Source organism: Vulpes lagopus, chromosome 15 (genome assembly GCF_018345385.1).
Source record: "Vulpes lagopus strain Blue_001 chromosome 15, ASM1834538v1, whole genome shotgun sequence".
Classification (NCBI taxonomy): Eukaryota; Metazoa; Chordata; class Mammalia; order Carnivora; family Canidae; genus Vulpes; species Vulpes lagopus.
This window is the reverse complement of record NC_054838.1, coordinates 43,677,780-43,696,965: the sequence shown is the minus strand read 5'-3', so window position 1 is coordinate 43,696,965 and position 19,186 is coordinate 43,677,780. Positions and strand designations below refer to the sequence as shown.

General features: G+C 50.3%; 1 protein-coding gene across 3 annotated transcripts in view; it reads right to left on the bottom strand.

Annotated features, from left to right (window-relative positions):
• Positions 1-2,467: 2,467 nt before the first annotated feature.
• The window catches only part of AMOTL1 (angiomotin like 1), a 156,814-nt gene continuing 140,095 nt past the window's right edge, over positions 2,468-19,186 (bottom strand). For all 3 annotated transcript variants that reach the window (XM_041729970.1, XM_041729971.1, XM_041729972.1), the window contains 5 exons: positions 18,486-18,676; positions 13,588-13,713; positions 12,335-12,561; positions 9,457-9,717; positions 2,468-8,381 (listed from right to left, as the gene is read on the bottom strand). In XM_041729970.1, coding sequence (XP_041585904.1) covers positions 8,275-8,381; positions 9,457-9,717; positions 12,335-12,561; positions 13,588-13,713; positions 18,486-18,676 — 912 coding nt within the window. In that variant the 3' untranslated portion in view covers positions 2,468-8,274. The remainder of the gene's footprint in view (positions 8,382-9,456; positions 9,718-12,334; positions 12,562-13,587; positions 13,714-18,485; positions 18,677-19,186) is intronic.

Genomic DNA, 19,186 nt, shown 5'->3' with positions numbered 1-19,186 from the left:
CAGGTTTCCAAAAAGAGCCTCAAAAGTGTTTTTTTTTTTTAATGAGCCATTTGCCTACCAATTCTCTCTAGAACTATTATAAACAAACAAACAAACAAAAATAAACCAATTAAAAATAAAAAACTCCCGAAAGCCAAAGGCTGCAGTATGGTACATGGAGAGAACGGGGGGTTGGGGGGTGGTGGTGGTGGTGGTGGCGGTGGGTGGAACAGGCCTGTTTCCTCATCTGAAACTTAGGTGACAGCACGGTCACACCCAGCCTGGTGCTGTGGCAGCCATGACATTCAAGAGCCAGCTCGGTGGCTGTTAGGTCCGCTTTCACTCCACAGTCAGAGGGCTGAGGCCAAGCAGGATGGGAAGCTGTGTTCTTGGGGGTGCACATTCTTTTCCTCCAAGTTACCTGACCCCCCAGTCTGTGAGCCTGATGCTCTGTCTGCACATGGAGACCTGGACAGAAATCCACACCAGATGGGGAGGGCCTCATCTGGGCGCCATAAGGGAAGAGTCTGGAAGGCGAAATGTCGTCTGGTCAACAGAGCTCAGGCCACCTGGACATGGTACCGGATGTCCCCTCCTTGCTGGATAAAAGGATGACAGAAACAAACAGCAACATGGTTTGATGACAGACAGCTCTTTTTATTCCATCATCACATTTTTTTTAAGAAGGGGATTTCACGGCTCCTGATTCATCTCTCATTTGGACCTAACTCCTGATTATGATGAGCCTAGAAATCTAAAAGGCACTGTTACCTGTGTCGTGCAGAGGCCCCAGCCCAGGATCTCAGGACAGAGATGGCATCCTTCAGGGTACAATTCAGGGAGCAGCCACACAAGACTGGGATTGAAGGGGCTTCTCCCTTGTGGTGCATAAGGGGCTGAGAGAGGTCAGAGGCCAGGAGGTGCCTCACCCTCACACGAGCTGCAAGCACCAGGTCAGGGTGAGGGGATGGCTCGGAAGGGGCCCCATCTGAGCCGTCCTCAGGCCGTCTTCCCAGAGTGGTCCTGACAGGTGGAGGCTGGGGAGCTGCATAGTTCGTCCTATAGGCTGCACGGTTTACACCCCCACGGTGCAGAGATCTGGGGTTCCTGTAGAGAACCCCTCTGAGTAGAAGCCAGGGCAGGGTAGAACCCAAGCAGGTGGGAGCTTGAGCTCTCCCACGTCCCAGCACCTACCTCCTTTTACTGCGGGCTCTGGGTCAGGTGGACCTGCGTTCAAATCCTGCTCTGCCATCTTCTGCACATTACTTAAAGTTGTTTCTGTCTCAGTTTCTTTATTTTTTAAGACTTATTTATTCGAGAGAGACACAGAAAGGCAGAGACACAAGCAGAGGGAGAACAGGCTCCTTGCAGGGAGCCTGATGCGGGACTTGATCCCAGGACCCTGGGATCACACCCTGAGCCAAAGGCAGATGCTCAACCACTGAGCCACCCAGGGGTGTCTTTAAACCCTTGTCTTTAAAGTGGGGATGATAAGGTTGTGAGGACCGAGGAGGTGATGTGTGTAAGGCACCCCAGCCATTACTGGGGGACTAGAGGCTCATCCCCTGCCGTCTCTGGGCTTGCTTCTGGGCTCGCTTCGAGGCAGCTCCTCCCGTGCTAGGGCAGGGGGTGCATGAGAAGAGAGGCACCCCTGAGAGAGGCATGAGCAGAGGATGAGCAAAGGGCATCGTCTCCTCCCCTCACAGGGTCCCTGGGGCCTCTCATATTTATATCCTGTTCTCCTGCTGTAGCTGCCCGGGCTCCTGCCAAGGGTTCACCAGTTGACCACATGACTCCTTTCTCCCACAACTCCTCCCTCTTCCTGTGACCCCAAGACACGAACCGGGTAGATCTACCTCCCTTGTCCATCATGCGGTGCAGAGACACACCTGACTCCAGCCCAGGCTGAGCCGTGTGAGTCCATTCCCGGAATCACAGTGGTCCCTGGCAGGCTCTGAAGCAGGAACCCCAGAAGAGGACACTCTGTGTGATTAAAGGAACACCATCTCCCCAGCCCAGCCTCCCTGCATTTCCCCTTTCCTTATTTGTCTAGAGGAGCTGGGAGTGGGTGGATGACCAGCTCCAGGGCTCTGGATGACTCACTTCCTTCTGAGAATCAAGAACGGGTGTTGGTGGAAGCACCACGAGGCCCACCGGGGGTGGGGGGTCAGGGGTACTAGATGCTTCTGGAAGCAAAACAGCAAGCGAGACTGCCTCCAGGCAGCGAGATGACATTTTTTTTAAAAGAATTTATTTATTTATTCATGAGAGACACTCAGAGAGAGAGAGGCAGAGACACAGGCAGAGGGAGAAGCAGGCTCCATGCAAGGAGCCCAACATGGGACTCGATCCCGGGACTCCAGGATCAGGCCCTGGGCTGAAGGCGGCACTAAACCACTGAGCCACGCTGGCTGCCCAAGGTGACATTAAACTTATCACATATACACATTTTTTGGGAAAGAAAAGAACAACCATGAGAGAAAGAAGGGCCATTTTATCCCTTTATTATATACAATATTAAGGCACAAGTTTAAGCAGCAAATAGGAAAATCTTTGGCTGACCAACAGTATTAACATCTGCCGTGGGGGACCCGCTGCATTCCTGGACACCCCCTGCCCCTGTACACATACGCACCTGGGCTGTGCAGCTCTGCAGCCCGCCCCCCTTCAATACACACCAGCAGACGAAGATGCCAGAATGTCACACCAGAGGCTGCTGGAGGGAACACCGCACGCTGCCACCATGTACAGCAATGACTCACATGGCCAGTGGAGTGAGTGGTGGCCCGAGGGCCATCCGAGTTTTGGCTGAGGTCGGTGCCCGCCCCTGCCCTGGGTTCATAGAATTTCACACAGACTCTGTCAGTGCCCTGTGGAGGAGGCGGTTCCAGGGTCCCTCCAGGGAAAACACCTTAATGCAAAGAAAACCACAGCAGATACACTTGCTTACATTCTGTTTTGTAATAAATACTTGCAGGTGTCTACAGGGGACCGGAATCCTAGGTAAAATCACATGTAAACACACAACTGGGCATTGACGTTTAGGGAGCTGATACGAGAAAATGCTGTGTATGTACCCCATTACTTTGAGAAGAGTATTTTAATTCTGTGAAGAAGCAAGCTTTTATGACAAAGAAACACCTTGGTCATCGCGTTACATGGCAATTACATGCACTTAAGTATTACAGGGCTTTACAGAGCACCCACTGGAGGTCTATACTAAGGATTACACATTCCGTCTGTGTGTACGCACAGAGGTGAACACATACAAGGCATGGCAAGAGAGGAGATTTTTAAAAGCGAACCCACCTGAAGTTACATGTACTGATGACCACAGTCCTTGGAAGTGGTCACTTCAAGAGGCTCTAGGAGTCCAAAGACTCATTCCAAGGAACATTTTTGGGATTTTCTTTTTTTAAAGCTAAAATGGTGTGACTTTCATCACCCATCTTTATTTGTTCAACTGGGATGATTTCCAAACTTAAATCCACCCTCAAAGGATGAAGATTTCTCATCTGTAAGGATAATCAAACGAATGTCCCAGGTGCCAAAGGCCATTCTAACAGAGGTGTTCGCAAACTGTTTCTCCTGGGGCAGTGGAGCAGCAATCAGCATAGAGTCTCCCAAAGGGTCAGCGCTTGAGGAAGAGGTGAGATGAAATGCTCGGATCTTCCGCATATTAAGAAAGAAAACCTGACACGTAACCTTGGAGTCATATCCATACGTATGCACGGACATGCGCACGTCTTTATATATCATTATTAAACAAGAAAAGGATATACTACTTAAAAGGAAGAGAGAAAAATCTGCTCATTAGTTCCAGAAGAAATGCTTTACTGAAATGCTGACCTTAAATGCTCCCAAGTTGGTCAGCTTCTGGAAGCTTCTTTTTTTTTCTTTTTTTTCTGGAAGCTTCTTAATTACTCTGCCCATCTCCCACCAAGCCACACATCAGAGGCAAGCTGATTAAACAGTCCTCACATTGAAGGAAGACATTTTAAACACATCAATTAATTAGCAAAAAAGAAGAAAAGCAAAACCACATTTCTAAAGCTTCTACCACGGCTGCCCCAGGCTCAGGGGTGGGAAGGAGACGACTGTAGGCTAGGTTCTCTGTGGCTACGTGACGGCTTTACTGTTCGAGAGTATCCATGGGCTCCCACTCCCCACAGCCACGGGACTGCTCTGCTCAGGGGTGCAAGTTCATTCTCAGCACACAGAAGCATACCCTTTGACTCAAGCACAGGCTGGAACACGACTTTGGTTCTGGAAAATCAGCTCCGAGCATCATGCATGAGCTCCCTGCTTTGAGACCTTTTAAAGCCCCGATCTACTCTTCACTGCGTCCCGGGCATTCAGCCTCACCTGACATCTGTGCTCGCAGCAGTCTCTGCTAGTCAGAAGGCTGCCCGGGAGCAGGTCTGTCTTCCCATCAGGAGGACACAGGGGCCTGAGGGTGACCCCGGGGGAGAGAGGGAGTGATGGCCAGCTCCTCTGCAGTGGCCAATCCCACAGCCTGTCCCCCGAGCAACACATCACTGCAGTCTCTGTTCCGAGACCAGGATTCCCACAGAGCAACTCTCTCGCGACTGGACCCCAGGCTGGTGCAGCCACATCCAAGAGCCAGCCCTGAAGAACAGGACAGAACAGGGCCCCACCACTCTCTATCCACAGGCCTGCCTGGAATGGGCTGGATTCCACACCCTCACTGGCCGCCGAGCTCCGGTAGGCAGAAGATAAGCCAAGAGAAGAAACTGCTAAGAAAAGGTTCTGCAACGAGTGGCTAGAATCCAGTAGCATCTATTCCATAAGATACCCCGGTCAGCACACAGAAACCACCAGAAGGCCCATCCCGGGAGAAGCCCGATTACCCTGGCAGGTGTTCACACAAAGCCAAAGCCTTTTACCCTTCACTCCGAGACGGGGCTTGTGAGGTCCATAATCAGACTCCACGGGCAAGTCCTGAAGTCCAGGCCTCTGGATAACACACAAGTGTTTTTGAGATGGATTTTGTGGCCCTGCGATGATGGAACACTAAGACGTCCGTCTGTTCCTCGTGTTTATGGGCAATTCTAAGAGTCTGGGGCTGTGGTCCTCTTCCTCAGTTCCCGAGAGGTGTGGCAGCTATGTGTGTGTACCTTTGTGTTTGTGTGTGTGCGTGTGCCTGTGCACACACCATAGACGAGGCCAACGTGGGCCAAGACATGGCCTCAAACATGGTTCTGACCCATGTTGGTGGTGCTGCAGCCTGTGACAGGCGCACAGCTCCCCTCGCTGGACCCTCGTCCAGATGCCACTGCTGTGAGGCTTTGGGGAGGGACCGAAACTCCTTGAGCCCATTTCTTCCACTATGAAAGAAGGCTGAACTAGGCCTTGCTCTGCAGATGGCTCAAGGACTCATTAAAAGATGCTCACCACCTTGCTTGCCTACAGCCAGCACGAAAAAAGAGCTGGGATTTATTTTTCTGAAAATCAAATCAGATAAATGATTGTAAATTGCCTAGAACTGCAGAGCAGATGCTCGGTATTTGCAATCCCTTGCTCCTACGTGTCAGCCAGCAAGGCTTCGAGAAAGCTATGAACATGAAAAGCATCAGGGGGCCCTGGCGTGGCAGGAAATCTCCCAGAAAAGAACACACCTAAAAGCTAGAGGTCCCTTTTCTTATGGGAGAGTCTAAGCAAGTTAGAAGAAAGAAGACTGCCAAAGAGCACAGCACAACCAAAAACTGGTGACGTCTGTGTTTGCACTCTGACAATACACTTGGCGATGGGGGCAAACAAGAGCCGTATACGAGCCTGGAACCTGGTGCCAAAGGTGTGCTGGAGCAGAAAGACGAGGCTCGGGGGACAGGGGGCTGTGGCTCTCACCATTACCCATTCCTTTTTTTTTTTTTTTTTTTTTAGATTTTATTTATTTATTCATAGAGATGCAGAGAGAGACAGAGAGAGAGAGAGAGGCAGAGACACAGACAGAGGGAGAAGCAGGCTCCATGCAGAGAACCTGACGTGGGACTCGATCCCGGGACTCCAGGATCATGCCTTGGGCTGCAGGCGGCACTAAACCGCTGCGCCACGGGGGCTGCCCCCATTACCCATTCCTAGGGGAGACAGCTCAGTTTGCCGTGGCCCAGGTGTGGGTTGCAGGGACAGGCAGAGGAGACTTGCCCTCCTATGTCCACACCTTGCTTTCATTCCTGGTCCATTTCCAACATTAATTAAGAGGTCAAAATACCCTTAAGAGAAAGAGCTGCCGTCATCTACACCTCACCAAAGTGATGGGAACAGGGACTGGGATGGGGCCTCCTGTGCCCTATCCCCACCCTCTGCATCCACATGCACACAGCCCCAGGCATTAGGCAGGCTGCTGATGCCTGCAGAACTGCTCTGGCTTCCCGGCCTGACAGGACTAGAGGAGGCTAAAGGCACAAAGCACAAAGCTTTGCCCACTGCAGAGGAGCTCGGGAAGAGGTGGCTCCTGCTATGTCCCACTCACTGTGCCCCCTCTGGCCAAGGCCACGGATTTCCTCCCTCCCCCTCTCCAGTCTACACCTCAGTCCTTCTCCCACCACGACAATCTGGGGAGGCTACAACTCCACCTGCCTCACACCTCACAGGCCAACTCTAAGGTAAGTCACCCAAGCAAAATTCCCTGCAGAGCGTTGTGCTCAATGCTCCTAAATGTCACAGGAGAAAGTCTCTGACCCAGGCCCCTTTTCTTTGTTACCTTAACGAAGCCCAGGGAAGGGGACCTGGGATAAGAGGATCCAGTTGACCTGGAGGGAGGAAAACCGCAGGAGCCTACAAGAACATGTGGCAGCCCGATTAGCTTCTCTTTCCTGATCTAGCCCCTCTTAGATCTGTAAAGCAAGCCCACGTCTGAGGAGTTAGACATGCCGTCACACACAGGGGTAAGAGGCCCACTACTCTGACTCACTCTTGGATCTTCAACGTGGTCCTTCTGCCTGACTCCGGTCAACTTGGCCCAAACCGAAACCTCGAAAAACGTGACTTCACTGTACAAATCCTGGCCTGCTAAGTCACAAAGCAAGTTCACGACGGAAAAACACTGATGTGTTAACACAGAGACCTACGTGCTCATCCACAGGGCGAGGGGCTGGGGAGAGTGGTGATGATGGTCATGAGCCACAGATTCGAAAACGTCGTACAAGCTGTCTGGTGACTCTCTGGAGGCCACCAAGTCAAGTGTCATTCATTGCCTGGAGGGCAATCCTGAAAGTCTCAGCCCAACAGAGCACTGAGGTGGAGCTGCCAAGCTCTGCGTGAGAGAGCAGATATGAGAGAGAAGAGCCAGAGCCCCCATCTGAATGCAGGATGTCGCAGTGACCACGGAATCTTCCGCCTCATCCAAACTTACCTAGTCCCCAGCCAGGAGATTAGCAGCTGCAGCCCAGTGACTCCAAGGGGGAGGAAGCGGCCAGGCAGCCAGCACACAGCTCTGTCCCACTGGTCACTATTAAACAGAGATCAGACTCTGCTCTCATAAATCCCAGACCTAAGGAATTCCACTGTGTTGCATGAACAAGGAGAAGTGAAAGAAAAGGAGTGAAATTAAAGAGAATGAAGCATAGGAAGTGATGAAACCCAGGAGCAGTTAGGGAGTTTGAGCACCAAGATCATAATGCTCCCATCCTCTTCCATATTTACTGCCACAGCCAAAGAAGTTAAGAAGCCTCATCATTTCCTGAAAACACAAACCAAGCAGGGAATTGGGTGCAAACCGTCTTCTAAATTCCCATCACCTACAGACACGTGTTCTCACTGCCATCCCCACCCCCCGCCATGTTCACAGGAAACTCCAATGGCACGGGTGACATTTACGTTGGTGCCAAGATGGGCTCTTGGAGATTTCTGGAAGATTCTTCTAAAAAACGACAACAACATGCTAAGAGGCAAGGAGAATGGGGGTATTTCAAGGAAGATCCATGTTCAGGTTTATGTGTTTATAACTAGAAAGCCACTGTACATAGACCCTCCCTCCCCAAGAGATATATTTTCTATACAGTAAAAATCCCACTTCCGGTGACTTCTTGGTTTCCAAACCTACATGCGGCTTCTCTCTTCTCAACATACGCGATAGGAATCCACAGCATTCCCCTCATCTTCAGTCATGTAGGTTTTTAAATGTTTACAAAAGTGTTCTTACTAATCTAAGGTCTTTGTCAGTTCAAAGCACTCCTGATTTCTCATCCACAACTTTCTTGATCTCTCTTCTCCGTCTCGGCCATGTTCCAGGTTGGTCAAGTCCCCTTACAGAATGCAGCAGGGACGCCAGCACTAGATGAGAACTTCCATCATCTCTCCGTCAGGGAACTCAGGTTTGTGGAGCACGCTGCTCACGCGGCTTTTGTGTTCAGGGGACTTCCCGTGGCCCAGAGGGTTCTCTGCCAAACAGAACGGGATGTCAGCAGCCTGGCCCCACAGTGGGGTGTGGGCCTGGCCAGCTCTGTCTAAAGCAGAACCATTCCCAACACTGGCGCTCAGCACCAGCGTCTGCAGGGAAGGCCCACAGCGTGGACAAGGGAAGTGATGGGCCGTGGGATTCAGACACAAATGACAGAACCAGGGTGGGGATGGCAAGGGTGACCCTGGAGATGTGTGCGGGAGGCCCTCGAGGCCACTCCCCCTCTGGGCACAATTGAAGCACCTACAAGCCAGATGCTTTTCAGCTCTTCCCTGTTTTAGGCAAGTGCATCTCAATAATTCAATGCTCAATAAATGACAATGCTCTGTTGCCTTGTGTATTTTGGAGAATGAAAGTAAAGCAGCCCTTGGAGGACACGGTTAATTCATGCCCCCGAGGGCTCCACCTCCGCAAAAGAACTCAAGAGGGCTCTCCCTATGACTCGGATTGCTCCAAAGGCACATCTGGTCTTTCCCTGGATGCTTCTGGACTCATGGCAAGTTCACCTCAACCCAGGCTGTCTTCTCCTCCTAAATATTTAAAGCACCTCATTGGTCTGGCCTGAGATGTGTGCCAGAAGTCTACCTGCCTTCAGTCAAGAGGATACCTGCACCCTTGAATCCCAGAAGGGTAAGCCCCTCGAAGGCAACACCTATGTACTCGGTGCCTCTATTGTGGTGCCTGGTACGAGATCCCAAACACCTTGCGGGGGAGACGATTCTCTAATGTCTCCAAGGGGGTCTATTCCCACACTCTGGGAAAAGGCTGATTACAAAACACACATTAAAGGGGTATTCAAGCTGCATATTCATATACATGGTAGCAAGTTAGAAGGGTCTACACACATTTCATTCCCATAAGAAGTGCATTAGGGTAAGCATAAACCTAAAAAAAAAAAAAAAAAAACAAACCCAAAACCCCATAAAGTGCAAGCTGTGTGGTGCTCCTGTTCCCACCCCCACTACCACCCCCCGGCCAGGTCCCCACTGAAGGTGCCCTCTTGGGCCAGTGTTGTATGGTTTTTCCAAGGGTAAAGGGAAGGAAAAGCCTCATACCCGATTTCTCCGCAGTCCCCTTGGCCAGCGGGTGTTTTAGGATGGGGCTGTTGGAGGGGGTCACGCTCAGCCTGCCGCGGCTGGGCAGAGAGGCTGTGCTGGGCCACCAGAGTTCAGCACTCCTGTCCGTCTGGGTGCTGCTGTCCTTGCTGCCTGTTTTGGCGTGGGCGCTGCCGGCCGAGTTGGTGAGGGCGCTGGGGGACAGCGCTGCGGCCGGGGGCATGGAAGCGTGTTCGTGGTGCTCCTTCCCCAGCAGCAACCCTGAGGGCACAGGGACAGCTTTTACAATGCTGGTCTTTAAACAAAAACCAACCAACCCCCCCACACACCCCGCTGCCCCAGTCTTGGAGACCATTTCCTTCTTGACTGAGCACTGCTTCCTTCATTCACTGGTTCACTGACCACGTGCATTTATAAGCACTTACCATGTGCCTGGGAAGACGGCAAGCACTGAGGGGACTAAAAAAAAAAAAAAAGACCTAGTCCCATTTTCTAAAACTATATGGGTTTTGATTTTTTTTTTTTGGAGGACAGTTAACAGAAGTTAACTGGTTATGATGAATTGTGAAGAAAAGTGGGATAAAATTATGCCCAGGGTAGTAAGAGATGCCTAACAGCCAGCACAGAGAGGAGGAGGTGTTCCTGCAAGGGTTTCTAGAGACCATGCTGTAATATGGCCTGGGGGTGGGGTGGGAGGGTGGGGGGTGGTGAGCCTTAAGCAGCAGGGGTGCACTTAAGAAACCTGAAGCCTTCCTAGATCTGAGACATGGTCCCAGCAGCCCACAGAACTGCCCCCCTCTGGGTAATGGATGGTCTTCCGTAGGTAGGCCCATGTTCAAAAACTAACGTGCTCCCAGGCCTGGGCCACACTGGGTTGTTATTCCAAAGGAGAGCCCTTGCAGCAGAGAGTTGTGGCCCGCAGGAAGCAGGGAGCCAGCTGGGCTTCCGGGCAGTAGAGCTCGGGTGGAAAGGGGACGTGCTGGCCAGAACAACTTTTGTATTTCTAAGTGGTGAAATAGGGTGCACGTGCAGCAAAGCGCCAGCACTCCGGAACACTAGCCCAGAGAAAGGGTGGTAAGCACGATCAGGTCTCTGTTCACTTGATGAGCCAGCAATTCACACAGTATCCTTGCCAGGGCTTTTCAAGGTGCCCAGCAGTGCTGCTCGAAATAGAACATGCAGATCAAGTACTTGGATGTATCGTCAAAACAAAGGTTTGACTCAGTGGGTGGGGACTAGGGTTCTGCTGCTTGAAGGGGCCCCCACGGACCTCAATGTGAGGAACAAGGGTCTTCAGCTCGCTGCCTCTTGCACATCAGCCCTCCTTCTATCTTACAACACTCCTGTGACACAGGTCCTGTTGTTACCTTCCGTTTTATAGAAAAGGACATGGGAACTCAGAGATATAAACAGCTCGCAGCTAAGCAGCAACAGAAACGGGATTCGAATGCAGCTATCCTTGACTCCAAGTCCAACCCATGTCCCTTCCACCTCATTGCTCTGCCTGTCTAACCTCCACAGTCCTACAAGGATGCCCTGGTACAAGCAAGTCACTAGCCAGTCATCCCACTGGGGAGCCCTGAGCCATCCGCAATGCACCCACTGTCACCTCTACCTCTTTCTAGAGCCCATGAAGTAAGAGATGATGGGAACGTCTGAGGATTTCTGAGTGTGTTGTGTTGTGGCTGCACAGACAGAATTTTGAGGTCCTCAGGCTCCCGGGCCTGGCTCAGACGTGCCCAACGCTAGTGGTTACAGGCACAGACTGGAGGGGAATGCCTGCCCGGCTGGACATCACAAACCACCTCTGCCAGGGAGGGCTCCAGCACGTTTCAGACTCCTTTACCAGACCCGCCCTCGGCTCTCTGAGCAGGGGATGGAGCTACGTGTCCTCGGGAGGGTCTCTGCTGATCCCAGCTGCTGTCCACAGACTTCCTCTTTCAAGTACATTTCCCCGGGGGTCAGGCCCTGCTGAAGTGACCTGTGGAGGGACTTCAGAGACTCCGGCTAGGCGCCTTTGGTCCCCCGACTGTCAGGTCCGCTCTGGAAGCTCTTATCCCCTTTGGCACAGAGCAGCCAGGCTTCCCTGGGGTCCTGTACTGAGGAAGACTGGCTCTGAGATAGACAGAACACACTCCGAGCCGAGGAAAGGCCTCAGTGTGGGGCCAAACCCTTGGAGCCCACAGAGTGCAGGGGAAGCGCGAGGATGAGGGCCTCTGGAGTGCTGCCTGCTTCCCTGACTCAGCCAGCCCCGTCAACGGCCGCCCTCGCCCTGGGAGGCCTACCAAGGCTGCGATCACATCTGTGGAATCCGCTCGAAGGTCTGCCTGTGTAACTACAACACAGCAAAAACCACCACCCACCACCCAACGCCTTCAGGCTCAAGAGCGCTTCTTCCAAAGAACCTTCTCCCCACTGTCACTCTGCCCTCCCCTCAGGCACACGGCATAAAGCAGGGCAGACACAGCCTGGCTTTTCCAGACACAGAGGCAGGACTGGAGCCAAGCTCAGAAGCCTCGAGGCTCTGGGCTGTTCCCATTAGAACACCATGTGTTGTAAGGGTCACTACAACTTTGTGCAATACTGATACCAATTATGATGTGCATCAACCCGCGGCTGATGGCTGCTCTCGTTGTGTGGCTTTGCTTCCACGTATCTCATTGAATTTCCACAACTCAAGTATCACTGATGATCCTCCCCATTTTACAGACGAATACACATATGTGGAGATAGTCAGGGACATTTCAGCATTCCACGAGCGGTGGAGCCAGCGTGCCACAAGAAGGTCAGAACCCATTCCACCAGATGAGGTCACCTCTCTGAGTTTGTGTCATTCTTGCTTTTCAAGGTCCTGAACCGAAGGAGGCATGGGGCTCACCTATGCTCCCCTTCCAGGTCTTCTCCTCTTTCTTCTCTTCAGCTAACTGGCTGCTGGTCAGTGAGGTCTGGCGGGAGTGCGTCCCGGTGGCCGCGGCAATGGACGGGACGGAGCGGGCAGGACGCAGGCTTGAGGAGTCTGACTTCCCAGCGTCTTTCCGGGATCGCTGCTGCAGGACTTTAATCATGGCATCCTTCTCTATGATTTTGGCATGGAGATTCTTAATACTATGTAACAGAACAAAACCAAACGTTCATAATCAAAAACGATTTGGCTAGAAAAACTCAAAACAATGCTCTTGGGGTGTCCCAGGGACTTGAATTGTAACTAAGGGATGAAGAATTAAGTGTAGGGGTGCCTGGGTGGCTCAGTGGTTGAGTGTCTGCTTTGGCTCAGGGTGTGATCCCAGGGCCCCAAGATCAAGTCGCACATTAGGCGAGAAGCCTGCTTCTCCCTCTGCCTATGTCTCTGCCTCTCTCTGTGTGTCTCTCATGAATAAATAAATAAAATCTTAAAAGAAAAAAGGAGTTAAGTGCAGCTTAAGTCTTTACACATTTCTAATCTGCAAATTGTATAAAATGAAACTTTTATAGTAGATCAGAGGGGCACACCTTCTCTGGCCTCTGTGGAGAATCTGGGACCTCCTGGGACCCCAAGGACACACAGGCAGAATGGCTGTGGCCTCGCAGCAGGGACCTCCTGGACCAAGGTGTGCTCAGGAGGGAAACTCAAAAACGCTGAAGTCTTACACAGCGTTGGTTTTCCATTAAAGTCAATTTCCCCAATTTCTTTTCTTTTCTTTTCTTTTTTCTCTTTCTTTCTTTCTTTCTTCTTCTTTTTTTTTTTTAATATTTTATTTACTTATTCATGAGAGACAGAGAGAGAGGCAGAGACACAGGCAGAGGGAGAAGCAGACTCCACGCAGGGAGCCGAAGGACTCGATCCCAAGTCCCCGAGATCACGACCTGAGCCAAAGGCAGAAGTTCAACCACTGAGCCACCCAGGCGCCTCACCCCATTTTCTGAGAAAAGAAAAAAACGAAAGACAGACAGGTTTTCTGGAAAAAGATGATTTTATCCCTGATGGCCCAAAACGCAAATCAGAAAGCATTTGGTTTCTTTTCGTTGCTTGGGTATAAATGGCTGAGACCTTCCACTGTTCAGAGCAGGGAGGGACTAGCGGGTCCCATGGGGGTCTTGAGCACAGCCACAGTGGAGCCTGGTGGCGCAGCCATGCACACGGCTGTCCCTTACGTGTACTCCATGTCCTGACACCTCCGGGTGGCCTGCACCACCTCCTCCTCCTCCTGCCAGATGTGGGCCTCCAGCGAGCTCTCACCGTAGCTGCCATTCCTTGAGTGGTTGATGATCGTGGTGTCCCTGAGAACACAGGACACACAGACAATGATGTGGATGCTCCTGCTGAGGCATATCTTTCCACCAGCTCCTTTACTCACTCTCCCTCTCCTACATCCTGGCCAATTGTTACCTTAAACTTGACAGAATTAAGAAAGCATCTAGGGAAGACAAAATAAAATCCAAAGATGAAAATTCCCTGTTCCTACGACTAATGACCTTGTGTATTAAGCTACAAGGCCTGGTGTGGACACTGCACCCTAAGAGAGGGGGGCCATTGTCATTGTATTTGTGTTTCCATGCTCATACCCCTTTGTACTTATCCTTTTTCAGTCATAGTCAAAGTTTTATTTCCATTTCTCACCCACCTAGAAGCTATTTCAGTAGTTTACAGTAAAAAGGAGACTCAGCAAATACTTGGAAACACATGTTGGTCCTCTCGGATGGCGGTTCAGCTGAAATCTTCCCTCAGGCCTGCGTCCTAGCTCACTTCTGGCTTTACAAGCCCCCATGTGACAGCCACACCGGGTGGCAAAGCAAAAAGACAAAGACATATACCTGTCATTGGAAAGTCTAACCAAGGAAGTGAAGCAAGGGGAGCGACAAAGTAGGTTAAGATTCAGGGTAGCTGGAAGCAGGTATCTGACGGAAAATAACTGGTCAAAGTTAACTATGCCTCCACTGGTTTTGGTGATTTAATTACTCCTAATTAAGGATGATTGGTAAAAAGAAGATAACTGAGCCAATTAGGTGATCTAGGTATATCTCACGGCAAGGCACACTAGTGTCTTGGGCTAGTGAATGCCAAATTGACAAATGATCCAGGCAAAGATTTTGCATCTCTTTAACTTCTTATTCCAATGCTGCAATCATATTTAAAATCAGCTTTTTTTCTAAAATAGGAAGAGCAAAGAGAACTCCTTTCATCTAATGACAGCTATCAATGAATAGCATTTCCTTTATGCCAAGGATGGCATACTAGTAGTAAAGCATACTACACACAGCCTCTCATGCAGTCCTCACAGTAACCTGGGTAGTTGGCATCATCATCCTCATTTTACAGATGAACAAATAGGCTAGGCGACTTTGTAAAAACGCCTAGTTAGTGAAGGTAGAGACAGATGCAAATCCAGATATTTCTGTCCATGCCCTGAGCCATCATTCTATACTGACTCTTTTTTTTTTTTTTTTTTTTAGATTTTATTTATTGGAGAGCGAGCAAGCTCGAGCATGAGCAGGGGGCAAAACAAAGGGAGAAGGAGAAGCAGACTGCCTGCTGAGCAGGGAGCCCGACAACATCCTGGGACTCGATCCCAGAACCCCAGGACCATGACCTGAGCTGAAGGCAGACGCCCAACCAACTGAGCCACCCAGGCAGCCCACTTCCTGTGTCTTTATGAAGAAGGCTTCAGTAAAAGGAATGAAGATAAACCAACAAAGTGGGTGCACATGAGAGTGTGGCATTTGTGGGAAATGCAGCTGAAAATAAACCACAAGACCAACTAACACAGAAAACAAGCAAAAGCTGTTAACATATGGATAGCCAAAAAGGCACTTTGGAAGAAATGCTCTCGAGGATCACAGGTTGGTGGTGGCTTTTGCTGTACTGTTGTTGTGCAGGCAAAATTTTGAGGTGAATTCTGTAGATAATGAATTCATCCTACAGTGCACAAAAATCAATGCAGAAATAGTCCCTAGAGAAAACATTTTCAACCAATTTACTTTTGGAAAATTCACACAGAGCCAGACACCAATTAAAAAAAAAACTCATGTTTGGGCAGCCAGGGTGGCTCAGTGGTTTAGCGCCACCTTCAGCCTGCAGGTGTGGTCCTGGAGATCAGGGATCAAGTCCCATGTCAGGCTCCCTGCATGGAATGGAGCCTGCTTCTCCCTCCGCCTGTGTCTGTGCCTCTCTGTGTGTGTGTGTGTCTCTCATGAATAAATAAAATCTTAAAAAAAAAAAAAACTCATGTTTACGCTGTTAAGTAAAGATAGCAGGAAGAATCAGATCAAAACAACTCAGAAGGTAAATGAACATAAGACAAAAAAATTTTAAAAAAATTAACTACATTGCATTAAAATCTGTAAAATTTTCAAAGCCATAAAAAAGGCCTAACCCCTCAAAATTCTGACCAATGGTGCCAAAATGCACCAAGATGGGTAAAGCACTTGGTAAACAAAAATCATTGCTTATAAAGGTGAAGTATGCATCACTGGCTGGAAAGTCACAAAATGAACAGTTAGTCGTTTTTACCAGTTCACTGGCAGCCACATAAGCATCCAGACAAGAGCTCAGAATTTTGACGTTTCTCAAAAATTCATTTTTCATTTTTCCTTTCTCCCTTTCTATCAAAAGAAAAGCAGTGCAAAATTATAGAGCATTAAGATTGGAGCTAAACACCCGACCTCCTCTGAGCTGACTTTCCCCAAGACTGTGGGAAAGAGTGGCCAGGAAGGGGAAGGTAATTTCCTACAGAATAATCAGATGCCCAATAAATACACAGAAAGCAACAAAGGGAGTGGGGGTGGGTAGGGGAAGGGCCTTGATTTACCTGTGCATCTGAGACTTCTAACTGGGCAGAGTAAGCAGCAGGGCTGGGTAAATCCCATAGGACTCCCACTCTTTGTAGGCAACAGACCAGTGTCCCTTGCCTGGAGGATGACGAACAAGGCAGGTCCTAGCACAGGTGAGTGGCTGAAGGTGGCACCCCCACCCCTGGCCTGTCCCTGTTTCCCTCTCCCAGGAGCCATTCATTCCCCAACTCCTGATCTGACAACCCACTCCTATTTGTCCCCTCAGGGCCTAAGATCCCAAACATGCACCTGTCCTGATAAAAGCACTAGGAGCAGAGACAAAGATGACCCACAAAGGCCTCCATGTCATGCTTCCAAGGTACCACATTTATACTATCAGGGCTTTACTGTCCTCAGCTGGTGGACTATGGTGTGGTTCTTTGCTCATAACCAGCCAAGAATGACAATTTCCATTTCAGAAATGAGGTCAATTTTTTTTTTTAAGATTTTATTTATTTATTCACGAGAGACAGAGAGAGGCAAAGACATAGACAGAGGGAGAAGCAGGCTCCCCATGGGGAGCCCGATGCGGGACTCAGTCCCAGGACCCTGGGATCACTTGAGCCGAAGGCAGACGCTCAACCACTGAGCCACCCAGGTGCCCCAGAGATGAGGTCAATCTTGAAGGAAGTCAATGACACTCAGAAAAGCCTATGCAGAATCACGCACCCATAGTCGGCAGCAGAGGAAGAAGCCCTGAACACCGATGCCCCACCTGACTGGGGACTGTTCCTTCCGTTAAAAACCCCATGGAGTGAGACAGCTCCCAAGGCAATCATGCTGTGCCTCGGACCAAATCTGGCAAAGAAGGCTGAATTTCTCCATAACTTTATGATGGTCTGGGCTCTTCCTCAAGATAGAGGTGAAGTATTGCCTTAGACAACAAAAAGCTGAAAAGAAAAACCTCTCAACTATGCAGAAATCCAGGCTCTGCTGTTGTCACCCATAGGCAGGAGGGCCGAACCAGACACTGCAGCTTCCTCCAGCGTTCCTGCCTTGCCTCTGGGGCCCCGCCACACGTCATACCTCTAAATGTCTATTCCTGCTCCTGGGTGTCACTTGGAGGGGCTACTGGAGCTGTTTTCCCTCACAGAGACATACATAAACAACATGTAAGCACTAGAATTTGACCCCTAAGGGTCATTTCCCACACGAGCCTGCAAGGTCTGTCTCTCCAGGTATGAATGCACTGTGCTGCCCAGTGGAGGCACCTGTGCCCATAGGGCTGGCCCTGCTCCTTCTCCAAGTTCCTGGGGACTCTTCTCTACATGAGTAATTAATGAATGAGAGAGCTCACAAGACCTTACAGAGTCTCCTCCACCCCAACAAGCCTTCTCTTACTCGTTAAAGAAAGAACACATCCCCCAAAACATGGAACTGATTACAAGATGGGGCTGCATCCTCGGTGTTTGCTCCTCACCTGGTTCAGGTCTGACGCTCCCCCACAGGCTCCAACAACAGCCCATATTAAGTCCAGTTTCACAGATGAGCCTCTGAGATTTGAGGATCTCCTCTGCAGATAGTAACCTTAAACTTCAATAAATCCCAAACAGCTGTGAATGCAATGCTCATGTCATCTATGAGCCGACAGCAAACTGGTGGGGGGTAGGGAGGCAACAGAAGCCCTAACTGGTGGGATGCACTACCACTCAAGTGGGGGGGGGGCACACACAGGTGAGCCCCAGCAGTCGGGGGAAACCACCTCCTCATTCAGACAAGAGGATGACGTAACAGAATTCCTGTGTCAATTACTGAGCATTCTAAGCTCATTTTCAAAGGAAGAATAAGGCTGTGTGCTCACAAAAAGGACATAAAGCAGCAGAGGTAATAGCTGACAAAAGCAACAATTTCCAACCAAAAGAAACCAGGCTTCGGGTCACACACAGCTCCATGGGACACACGGCCCCAACGCTCACTGCCAGCATGACTGGGAATATACCAGGGTACCTCTCTGAGCCACGTTTCTCCAGCTACTAACAGTTCCTGTTGGACCCTCTGGCAAGGCGGCCCCTGAACCAGGTGAGGAGGGGATGCAGCCCCATCATCTGGTCAGGCCCACGTTTAATGAGGACTTAATCTCATCTGGCCCATGACACGCGCTGTTAAAAGAGAGTGTAACATGTACTTGTGCAACATCGCTCTTGAAGACCACCTAGTATCCCACTGTGTGGAGGTCCTCACAACTGAGCGAATGCTCTGGAGGCACCGCAGGCAGGCCTCACCTCTCAGCGGCTGCAGTGGCTGCGGCGTTCAAGGCGAAGTGTCGGATAGTACTCTCCTCCAGGTACTTCTGCTCCCACTTGGTCATGTCGGCCTCCAGGGCCAGGATCCGCTCCTCCTTCTCCCTCACAAGTTCCAGGAGGGCCGGGGCATTATATTCTGACATGCCGGCTGGCTGGCTGTTTCCATGTTTCTAGAGAAGCAAGAGAAATATGCAGCATGATGCAGGGAAGGGGCACATGGGGTTCACAGATCCCGCAGCACAAACCCACAATGTCCCCCTGCTCCTGCTTCCTCTCCTACAGGGAAGACACAAATCCTACAGATCCTATTGCTAAGTAGGGTCACCTTCCAAATGCCTCCACCTCACCTTCTAAATTCCTCCACCCCTAATTCTTGTGGAATTCCGTAAGACAACCTTATCCTAATGTTAGAGGGGAGAAAACGAAGCTTCTGGGAGATGAAATGAATGAACTGGCTTGTTCAGTCTCTCTCAGCTACTCAGAAATAGGATCAGACCAGGGCCTGAATGGCCACACAGCCCTGCAGGACAAGCAGCTTGTTGCAAGTCCTGCCATTAATTTATACCAAAAGCTAAAACAGCAACTAAGTCTTAGCCTTTGGGACAAGAGCATTTTCTCCGGAGTTCAAGGAAGCAATTCCCACTGTTTGGTTGTCCCTGAGGATGGAAGGTTAAAATGGA